Source organism: Felis catus, chromosome B3, assembly GCF_018350175.1.
Source record: "Felis catus isolate Fca126 chromosome B3, F.catus_Fca126_mat1.0, whole genome shotgun sequence".
Classification (NCBI taxonomy): domain Eukaryota; kingdom Metazoa; phylum Chordata; class Mammalia; order Carnivora; family Felidae; genus Felis; species Felis catus.
Window position 1 is genome coordinate 46867618 of NC_058373.1, and position 12131 is coordinate 46879748.

The 12131-nt window shown below is 41.2% G+C and overlaps 1 protein-coding gene across 2 annotated transcripts in view; it reads right to left on the bottom strand.

Moving 5' to 3' along the window:
• LOC101088492 (myocardial zonula adherens protein) overlaps positions 1-12131 on the bottom strand; it is a 91526-nt gene that overhangs the window by 18133 nt on the left and 61262 nt on the right. For both annotated transcript variants that reach the window (XM_011282897.4, XM_019832355.3), the window contains exon 11: positions 4609-4692. In XM_011282897.4, coding sequence (XP_011281199.3) covers positions 4609-4692 — 84 coding nt within the window. The remainder of the gene's footprint in view (positions 1-4608; positions 4693-12131) is intronic.

Sequence of the window (12131 nt, forward strand, 5' to 3'; positions counted from 1 at the left end):
TAAAAAGAAGGCAGGGAGGAGGAGAAGGAAATACATAAAATGAAAGGAGACCCTGGGACCCATACAGCTGGAGAAATAGTAAACACATATGGCATTTACTATGAGCCATGTACTTTTCTAATCACTTCGTATTACCCTTTAATCCTCGTAACAACTCTATGGAGAAGATACCAAGGTAAAGAGAAGACTCTGTTTTACAGATGAGCAAACCAAGGCCCAGAACAGTTAAGTAACTCACCCAAGATTACATGACTAGGTAAGTGGCAGAGTGGAGATTTGAACTCAGGCAGCTTAGCTTCAGAGTCTGAGTTTAGGCCCTTAATAAAAGGTAGCTACTTTATTAATAAGATGGAATACAAGAGGTTATCAGATTTGTCTGTCAAAACTTTTCAAAGGTCTCTGAAACACCACCTTTGGTATCATTATGGTTTAAAGCAGAGGGATGGAAAGCGTGATATAAAAATTACTGGTGTTAGAACAGGTGAACATCATAGAAATTCTTAGTGGCCAACAGAACCCTGCATTGTAAAGCAATATAATTAGACAAATTTGGAAATGTTGGTGGGACTTCATCATCTTAAAAAGACACATTTCCCCCCAGTTCTGTCATTACTAAAACTGACCTAACACTAGGCACAGAGCTTTAGCCATGACCAGTTGTCATGCCCGAGTAGTTTTCAGTATAGTTCTCCACTAAAATGAACCAGGACTCCTCGGAGACAAGCCAGTGCCATATTGTGAAACAGGACAAAAACGAGGACAGCAATAATGAACCCAAAAGCATCAAGAACCCTGCTACATGGGCAAAGAAGTTAATGTAAGAGAACTCGCCCTAGCTGAGTTGTGACAATTCGGGCATCAAAAAAGGCCAAGGAGAAGGAAATTATTATTATGGAAACATTGAGTCTTAGAAATGCCTTGCGTTCACAACACTTTCAAAGGAAAAATTATTATCAAGTGTACACAAAGATTGTTTTAATAAAAAAGAAAGGTGACTAAGATAAGCTATGTTATAAGCTATGATTTTAAAACTAGAAAGCATTAACATATAAGGCGATGTAGTTTCTTTTATAGAGTATTAAATGTTTGTTTATAAAAATTCTGTATCAGGTCAAATAGTAACAAAAGAAACTGGGGGTGCTTGGCTGACTCGGTTAAGCGTCCGACTTCATCTCAGGTCATGACCTCGAGGTTTGGGGGTTCAAGCCCCGCATCGGGCTCTGTGCTGACAGCTCAGAGCCTGGTACCTGCTTCAGATTCTGTGTCTCCCTCTCTCTCTCTCTCTTTGCCCCTCGCCTGCTCATGCTCTGTCTCTCTCAAAAATAAACAAATATTTAAAAAAAAATTTTTTTAATAACAAAAGCTGTTAAGTTGGGTCATCCCAGGACCTTAGGGCCCACGGAAGGACTGCTTGGCATTGGTAATCATACAACAACCAGGTGGAAAGAGGGGCAGAGATCAGTGCCATTAGTGGTCATACACAATTAGCAAGGAGCCCAAAGACAACAGTGTGTTTGTAACAGGATAAACTAGTCAAACAACCTAAAGAGGAAACCAAGTTCTCAATTCAAATCTCTCATCTTCTAGGAGGTGAAACCTCTACCTGGCCCAACAAAGTATGGTAAAATACCAACAAGGAACACGTAAATTTTTAATAGTTCTAAAAACTAGGTCCATACATCATGATGATAAGGGGTCCTGACTCTGAATCACCTTGAAGTCACCTCACCCTGTGTGCTCACCCCAGAATCTGTACCCTTTAACCTTAGAGCTACTCAGAAAAGCTATTCTGTCTCCTTCTGATCTGAAAGAGCCCTGCACCTGTCTGGAAAGTGTTACAATGTTAGCTCTAAGAAAACACTGAAATAACTAAAACAATAGCCCTGGCAAGATATATAAAACAAACAATGAAGAAATAAATTAAGTCCAAGATATTTATATATTACAGAAAAAGTTCAAGTATAAATGTATTATTAAATCTTATCATTGTGTAACTTAGTGTGTGTGTGTGTGTGTGTGTGTGTGTGTGTGTGTTACCTGCTGTTTAAGTGGATATAGGAAGTAATCAAGAGGAATTAGCCATACTACATTTGTAGTGGATTTTAAATAGTTTATGGGAATTGAGTCAAACAAATTTACCATCAGTTTAAATTCTCAAGGAAAACGGGCTCTCAAAGTCTTGCTTATTGGATATACACAGCAGACACTGCTGGTCCCGCTCATATCCATTTCCTGACAGGCACTTGTGACTTTTCCTGGGGGCTTCCTCTAACCACCGGAGTCTAGGTGGCTGTGCCGAGACAGACCACAATTGCTCCCCTTGCTCCCCTAGGAGCAGGCCTCAACCAGTGGCGGATGGGAGTTAGTGGTGAAATGCCCAGGTTTCTGACCTTTTGGCAAGGATAACTCAGAGCCCTGCACAGCACCTCCTAGAGACCCCCAAGGAAAGTGAGCTGCAGGTGCCCACGGTGGCAATGTCCTCAGCAAGGCACCCGTTATCGGCTTTCGGCCTTTCCCTGACTCAACTTCCCCCTCCTCTACTGGGGCTTCCTGGGATCACCTACCAAATAAACTATGTGGACTAATATCTACATCTCAGAGTCTGGACAAGAAAGGAGTTTAAGAAATGAAGCATCAGGGGCACCTGGGAGGCTCAGTCGGTTAAGCCTCCGACTTCAGCTCAGGTCATGATCTCACAGTTCGTGAGTTCGAACCCCATATCGGGCTCTGTGCTGACGGCTCAGAGCCTGGAGCCTGCTCCCAATTCTGTGACCCCCCACTCTCTCTCTGCCCCTCCCCTGCTCACACTCTGTCTCTGTCCCTGCCTCTCTCAAAAATAAATGAACATTTAAAAAAAAATTAAAAAAAGAAAAAAGAAATGAAGCATTAAAGCATACACGTGCGTTAGGCTGTTCTCTCTGCATAACATCCCCTCATATATTTCGTCATCTACTAGTAGAGCTGGCTTGAGTGGCACAGTCGGGGGGAGGGGAGGGTTGGTGGGCACTACTTGGGTGACCTGCTGTGCCTCCTGTCAGCTTCTCCTTCCGCTCTGCTGGAGCCTCCCTCTCTCTGGACCCATGGGCTTGCACCAGGGCCCTCACTCTCTGATCTCACTGGGGAAGGTGTGATTCTTCCCACAGGGAACGGTGACTTCACAGGGCAATCTCAGAAATGGCCATCTGTAAGGCTGGAGCTGGACCTAGGGACTGTGGAGGGGAAGGCAGGAGAGGGACGGGGCAAAAACCCATTTACTCAGCTGTCAGGACACTGAGACTCCTTGGGCTTGAATCTGCTACCAGGTCCCTGTCGGCCATGAGGGACTTCTGGTCCTGACTTTTATAGGGAGCTCCCAGAAACAGAATAAATGAAAACAGTTTGTCCCTCCTACAAACACGGCAGTTAAGAGCCCAGGCTTTGAATTCAGTCTTACCCATTTCTATTATCACCTTGGACAGGTTCCTTAATGCCCCTGAACCTCAGTTTCCCCATCTATAAAATGGGAGAAATATAATCTAATTCATAAGCCATCCCTCTTAATAAACATGTCAGGCATTTTCTATGCATCCTTACTGCACAGTCACACACATGTAGGTGCAATTACCATCCTCCTGTTCTAGTTATAAGAAACTCCCCCAGCGTCGCCCAGCTCGTAAGAGGCAGATCTAGGGTTCCAACTTGGGCAAGTCCTATTCTGCTCTTAACCTCTTATGTTCTACAAAGGATGTGGAAAGCAATTAACAACATCCAACGATACCAGGTGCTTAACAAATGTCGTTTCTTTCCTGTTTCCTCACTTCATCATTCTCTCCAGGGCTGTCTCCCTCTGGGGAAGAACTATGTTGAGCAGAGACAAGGAGAGATTCATGAGGCTCAGAAGGAAGAGGCTCAGTGCCAAGTTGTTAATAAAGAGCATTCAGAGCAAATAGATTTTGGCTTCTCCTTCTATTAATGCCTAAGCTCTTCAGGTTCTTCCAAATCCATAATTTCCTTTTCTGGAACCTACACCAAATCTCCAAAGTAACTTTTTCATCAGGAAGACTAAATATCTTGAAAGTTTCAGGTGAAATTAAGTCACCTCTAAACCTGCTGACTCAATGTCACAGCAGAGCACTGGTTAGGAACCCTTCTCTCAGCCTGGCTCTGTCATTAACTAAGCTGGGTGATCTTGAGCAAAGCCACCTGCCTCCTTTTAAAACATTTGTTAATATAAAGATAATGATCCTTGTCTTGCCTTTCCTAGAGTTGCTGAGAGAACCATGTGAGGAATGTGCATGAAAAATATTTCACAAAAGTATGAAGCACTACATAAATGTGGGAAATTATCAGTGTTGTTCAACAGCTTATCCGACTTGCTAAGAAAATTCTTGAACAAGAAAAATGAGAGCCAAAAAGCAAGGGTGAGCACAGCAATCAGGAATGAGGAGAGTCAGGTGGTAAAGAAAAACTAGCTGTCAGAACCTCATTTTCAGTGTTGGCAGTTAACCTTCAATCAATTTTATAAGGCCAGGAAATAGCCATATTTTTAATTAAGTGTCGGTGGTAGGCTCAGCAACATAAAATATAATGGTAGGGAAGACACCAGCTTAAAGAAACACAGTTTCTTACCTCTCCTTCCAAGAAAGATATCTTTTCTAAAAGCTGCAGTATTAAGAGCTGTTTCTGCTGCACCTTTTTCTTTAATGATTCAATCTAGAAAGAAACAAATTAAAAACTGTTAATAAAAAAATGCAGAATTGTACAAACACGAGTTAATCAACTAGAAGGGACCCCTTTGGTTTTCTTTTAAACAGAAGCCACATGTTGGTTCCTTGTGTTTCATAGAACACTATGAACACGAGATGCTCCCTGGAAAAAAAGGGCTCTGTGGCCATGTAAGCGTGGGACAGCACAAGATTTTGGAGTCACATCTCACTGGCTCTGTTTAACCTGTCATTTCCACACTGATTTTGCTGGGTCGCCCTTACTAACGTCCCCTGTATGTTCCAGAGAACATGCTTTGGGGAATGCAAACACAGCTCTACAGAAAATAATTATTCAGCTTAAATTTGTGAGGCGGCCCACATTTCAAACATTCACCCTGTTATTCCTGTTAGTACATTCGTATCTGTTCAACCAGGGGTCAAAAGTTGCGGCCTGGAATAAGGGTCACTGTCCCTAAAAGTACAAATGGAATTGACAGGATCAATCACCCACATGGCCTGCGATAAGCGGGGAAGGCTTCCTAAACAGAGAGACTTGAGCTGGGCTTTCACCTTTGTTTTTACAACACAATCTTCAGCTACTCTAACTTTGCTTTTCACTCGTGTCATGTTCCAGAGACAAACCATGGATGCCCTAAAAGCAGGAACCAGGGTGCGACGGGTGGCACAGTTAAGCGCCCAACTCTCTATCTCGACTCAGGTTACGATCTCACACTTGAGTGATTCTGAGCCCTGCATCGGCTGTGCGCTGATGGAGCAGAGCCTGCTTGGAATTCTCTCTCCTTCTCTGTGCTCCTGCCCTGCTTGCGCTCACTCTCTCTCTCTAAGTAAATAAATAAACTTAAAAAAAAAAAAAGCAGAAACCAGGGTGCTGTGTACCAGGCTATGTCATAAGCAATAGTGGGAACAGTGTGCAGGTTCGAGCAATAACTAACTTGTGCTGTTGAAGAACACGCTAACTTTCCGAGAATCTCGGATACCAAATTTGTACATTTGCAAGATCTTTTTAAATAATCCTTCTCAGTGCAACTCTGTTAGAAGTCAATCTAACAGGAGTATAATCACATTGCCCTTCGGCCCAGCAATCCCATTTCCAGAAAGAGATCCCCAAAGACACACTGGCCAAAATATAAAATGACGTGGACAAAGGATTTTTGTTTTTAAAAGACACAAAGAAAACAGAACTCCATTAATCAATAAGTGGCTGGTTAAATAAACCATGGCTCATCATGACATGGATGGCTATGAAGATATCTAGACCAGATATGGTGCGTTGTAAGGATCATATGGTATGTGAACTTCAGTATAAAACAGGTGAGTCCATATGAATGCATATATATTTACAAAAAAAAATTCTGCAAAGATAAAACCAACCATAATTATTAAGAAAGAGCTGCCAATAGGGAGAGGCAGGAACTCAGAGCAGACAGAAGAAAGACTTTTTTGGTAATACCTTGTTGCCTACGTTTAGTTTTGAAAGCGCATTTTACAGATTCAAACAATAAAATGAAACGAAAAAGGAAAAAAGAAGCAAATCCTATAACTTGAAAACAAACTGAAATAAAGGAACTTAACTGTATATCAAACTGGTGAAAAGAACCCAAGTGTTGTTAGAACGAGCTAATGTGACTTTGTTTTTAGTAGAATGTATTCTAAACATCAACAGAACTGCAAAGAAGTCTCTTATTCACTAGGAAAACTGTTGACAATACTGGTCCTGTTGTTTTGAAACTGTTTGAAATACTGTCATACAGTAATGTTTGGAATCAAGGTTTTTCGTGTAAGAGAGAGAAACAAATGTGAAACCAAAGAACGAAAAAGAAAGTTTTGTTAAATTTGAAATGAAAATATCAGTATGAGTTCATACTGATATTTTCATTTCAAATTTAACAAAACTTTCTTTTTTATGTAAAATTTTTTATGTAAAATACATAAAATATGTATTTTATTTTCCTTTGTTAAATATGCATTTCCTAACTCTGCCTGCTGAGAAAACTTAGAAATAATAACAACAAGCACAGAATACATCCAGATTGTGGCACCTAAATACCATCCCTCACCAACAAAACACCAATCATCTTGGAGGAACAGCTCGTTTCAAGGCGTAAAAATATACTAGATGAACCAAAGACACCTTGTTATGCCTGAAAAAAAATATGTTAAGGGTCTCCCTTGGGCCAAGGATGGGACAATGTGAGTGTCAAAAGAATCATGAATGTAATTGAGTAAAACACATGAAATATACATGTTTTTAAGACCCTGAGTACTTTAGGACTCCTCAAAAACAAAACCAACAGCAACAGTGACTCATTGCACACCACTGGGAGTGACAAGGGAACCAACTGCTTACTTAGAAAGCTGACAATCTGGGGTGCCAGGGTGGCTCAGGCGGTTAAGTGAGTGACTTTGGTTCAGGTCATGATCTCATGGTACATGAGTTCAAGCTCTAGGTCGGGCTCTATGCTGACAGCATGGAGCCTGCTTTGGAGTCTCTATCTCCCTCTCTTTCTGTGTCCCTCCCCTGCTTGTACTCTCTCTCCCAAAAATAAATAAATAAACATTTAAAAAAAGTTGGCAATTTAGAGGAAGAATAAGGCATTTATCCTGCCTTTCTTGGATAAACCGCACTTTGAGATTACTAAAAAGTCCTAGATTACGAGGGGAAAAAGTTTTACTTTTCAGAAGAATTCCAGTTAATGGGAAAGTGACAGATTTTGAAAATCACCATTGTGCAATCCCTAGGAAACTCAAGCAACCATCATTAATAGATGAAAGGGTCAGGGGCAAAGCTAATGAGAAACTTTACAACTGTGTCTTGGGCTGTCGCCATCTGAATCCACAATCCACCTCAGCATCATCACCCGAAGTGGGACAATCCCCACGGTGACTGCAGAAGAGATACGGAGTAAATCGCGCAGTGCCACCATGAAGTATTCTTGCTTACCCCCACAAAAAACTTAAAACCGAATCTCACCAGGCTGCCGGAGCTAATAAAAAAAATCAAATCCATAATGTGGGAACTTTTATAGGACAACGGACTCAGGTCCTGCAATGTCACTGGGTGGGGGAAACTTGGTGGGAGAGGAAAGCGGATGGGGAGAAGCATGCTCTAGATTAAAAGACGTTAGAAGCACAACCATCAAACATAATGGACCTTCTCTGTAGACTGAGTGACACAAAGCAACAGTGAAAAGGACATGTTAAAGACATTTCAGAAAATTTTAGGATAGGTATTAAATGATACCAAGGAACTATCATTAACTTTGTTAGATGAGACAGTGGCATTATGATTAAATAAGAAAAAGGCCTTATGTTTCAGAGATGTATAATGAACAGCATAAAAAACACAAGCAGAATATCTGGGATTTGCTTTAAAATAACTACGCAAAGGGAAAAAAAGAGAAAAAGAAGGGACAAGTAAAGCAAACAGAGCCAAGCCTTGCTATTTGTTGAATCTGGTAATGAGCCTAGGAGGTTTCATCGATTAGTCTCTCTGTCCTGAGTGCATTTGACATTTTCACGATAAAATATTTTAAATTCCACTTAGTGTCAAAAAATATAATCCTCTGACATAAAAAGCAAGCCATACTAAATAGAATATAATAAGAAACACATTTAAGAAAAACCATCCAATGTGGATAATAATTAAAGAAACTACCAATTAAAAACAGTAACAAGTTACCCTTTAATAACAATTAAATTTGCCCCAAACCACTGGCTGAAGAACTCCGTGCTGAAAGGGCTGGGAGAGACAGCTTCTCTCATGTGTTGCAGGTGGCATTGTAAATTAGAATGACCCTTTGGGCAATTTAGCAATAAATATTAAGAGCCATAAAGCTGTTCATACCCTTTGACCCACTAATCCCACTCCTGGGAATTTATCCTAAGGATATCATTCAGACATAGGAAAAAAGCTGTATATACAAAGATCTTCTTGGTCCTATTATTTATAATAGAAAATGGAAATAGCTTTAATGCCTAGCACTAAAGGACTAGGTAATACATTATGGAATTTCACTTTGATGGAATATATTACACAGAAGCTACAAACAAATATATTGCAAAATGTAAGTGTTTACGAAAAGCCTCAAGGGATTAAAAAAAAAAAAAACAAAAAAAAAACCTCACAATGATTGAAGGTAAAAGCCAGAAGTCAGATAAATGAAACAGTTCTGACCTTTGGGTAGGATTACAGGCAAAAAGAAAGTTTTGTTTCTTAAAATGTCCTTCAATATTTATAGGAAGAGTTTTCAAAAATCATCCTTATAGTGTTCCTTTTTCATTCCTTCCTACAGTATTAAGATTTTTTAAAAATGGACTTTAGTTCTTTAAACAAAAGGCAAAACGGGTAGTGAAATTAGCTACAATGTTCCAAGGAGGTTGGGGTAAATTTCATCAAATAACCTAAAAAGGGACTTCAAATACACTTGTTTCACTATCTCTGGAGTAATCAGAGCAGTTTGTGAGTCTGAGGAAGCTAGGATCGAAAGGCACCCTGATGATGAGTTCCCAGGAAAATATTGACAGGATTGTCATTTAAAGAAAGGAGGAGCTATGGGGCCGAGATATCACCTGGAGGATGCTGAGGGAGGCAAATCCTGGGTGTTCTAAGAGGACAGAGGGCTGATGCTGGAGCAAAAGAGGCACCCCCTTTGGGAGAGACAGAAGGACTGTGGGAAGGGTTTGGGGGTGCTGAAGCTTCTGCTGCCAGGACTTGCCTTTCCCAGCAACTGAAGCTTCCAGAAGCGATCGTGCTCTTGTGTTAAGTGAATACTTTCATCCTTGACCATTCCTTACAGAGGCATCTTGTATGGTGTGTTCTGTGACCAGGGTTGACTTGTTCAGATGAGAGAAAAAAGGACACCAAGGCTGGCAGACCTGCATGCCTTGCCCCTCATACCCTACACGGGGCGCCAACCTTGAATCCCAACTGAGTCTCCCTGGGGTCTGCCCCTTGCACACACCCCAGTGTCCTCCTAGAAGACATCTGTTGTGAGGCGCAATCTCTAAATGACACATTTGTGTGGAAAACAGTGTTATTTACGACTGCCAACATCAAAGCACCTTCAAACACTGTCTCCTATAGAACCCAGCACATGATAAACTCTCAAAATTTAGCTGCTATGTTATTATTACTAGTACTTCTCCCTCCCTAGACTGTGAGCTTCTTGACAGTAAAGACCTTGGTCATCTTTATATTCCCAGACAATGAATGAGTGAATCAGTGGCTCCATGCATCTATCTTTCAACAATCCATCCCTTAGACTTCTGGGGCAAAACTGTCTGGAACAGATTCTTGAAGTCCTTGATGAACCAAAGTGGATGTATCCGTAAGAGCACCTCCCACATCAGGGCTACTCCAAAATGCAGGGTACCATGCAGCTGGCATGCAACCTTTGCTCTTTTTGATACATTCATGTTTGTAAATTTGACCTTGAAGAGGTTCATGTATTCTTCACGAAGCTGCGTTTAGGTCTAGCTGTCACCAGGTGGTGGTAAATGACCAAGCTACCAGGCTCGAATCAAGACATTAAGAAATGAGAAATTGGAAGCACTTACTTTCCAGACCTCATCCATTTTACTTAAGAACGTAATCTTGTCACAACCGTTAAGTTTCAGTATCAAATAGCAGACCCCCTTCTAGAACAAAAGAAGAAACCTGTCTGGTAAAATCTGGAATCTCTTAACTAACATTAGAATTTTTTTCTTATTTTTGTCTTGATAAGCATGTTTCTTTGTAACTCAAGCTGAATATATACGTCTTGCAGCCTAATGATCACATGGGATGCTAGGTCTCTTACGACTACAGCCAGTCTGATGTTTAAAGTGGTATGTTTGGGGGGAAAGGTGTATCCTCTATTTTCTTAGAACTGATAATGGCTTTTCTTCACATTTGCCACTACTGAGATACCTCCGTGGGTGATTTTAGCTAAGCAATCCCTGTTAAGCCATGGCTGCACGATGGAATCACCTAGGGGGAGCTTTTACAAAACACTGACTTCTAGGCCAACCGCCCAGAGATGCTGAATAGTATCACTCTCCTACTTAAAAGCCCTCCCAAGCTTCTGACATTCAAACTCCCTAGCATGGATGTGAGGCCCTTCTACTATGGTCCCCCCTGTATCTCCCCAGTGTCCTTTCAATGCCTGTCCTGTCCCAGATGAACCCTACGTTTAAGCCACTCCATCCTCTCAGCACTCCATGGACATACAGTGGGCCTGCCTCTGGGCCTTTGCACAGGCTGGTGCTTCCACCAACCATGCCTTCCCACCCTCGATCCCCCTCTCCACCCAGAAATCTCCTGCTTCACAAGATACTCACTAGTCACCTCCCAGAGCAGCAGTTCCCAAGTCTTCCAGGCCGGCTTCGTGTCTCCCTCTTCTGTTCTACCTCAGCCCTCTGAACAAGCCGTTAAGACACCTCACTGCTACTACCACCATCCTTTGTCGACATCTCTCTTGCACTAGACAGCACACCCACAGGGAAGATGTGTTTACTCTATCAAAGATCTTATATAAAAGAACTGTTTCTCTTAGAAGATGGAATCACCCTTGTCAATTCACACATTTTTACAACCTGCTTCTGGAAACAGATTGCTGTAGTGAAAGGACTCCTACTGATTTCTTTCAAAAACAGCTTGCGTGTCAGCCGCAACGAAGTGAAACTGTAGAAAATTTTAGTAAGATCCTGTTATGGATTCAGAGCAACCCTGAAAGTTGCCAGGCTTCTCAGCTTCCTGATTTGTTTTTCTTGTTAGTGACAGACATGCAGGTCACAGGTCATTTCGTGTTAATGTCAGAATACATTACAGCCCTATAATTAGAATTAGGTGAATAGTACCCGATTGTGCAAAACTCATGAAACGTAACTCACTATTGAGGCGGAGGATGCGAAGAGAAATTAACGAATGTAAGAAATGCAGCAGCAAATACATACTAAATAGTAGGCAGCACTTGGTATGTTTTTTCAAGAAACTGTGTTGTAGGGTGTTGTGTTTTACCAGCTGGCAAATGACAATATAGGTGTATCTGGAAAATGCCTTAAATGAAACAGTAAACATACACCAAAAAGGAGCACAATACTAAAGGTATGTTAAAACTGATGATCACACTGAATCACATCAACATCAGGCAAGGAAAAGGGAATTAGATTTTTTTTTTTTTTCAATCCAAACTAAGTTTTAACCAGTCGTTTTCTTGGAAATTTGTTTACTTTCATTTTCATTCAAATTTTAGGAATAACCAATTAAGGCCCACAGGCACATTTATTCAAAATCAGGGTGTGAGAGCTGTGTGTGTGCGTGCGCGTGTATTGTGAAACTTGACTACACGTTAATAAATAAAGCTCCCAACCTCTATCACCAACAACTCCAATTTGTTACTCTTTCCCATGGACCCTCATTTCAAAAGACTGCTTTGAACCACATTT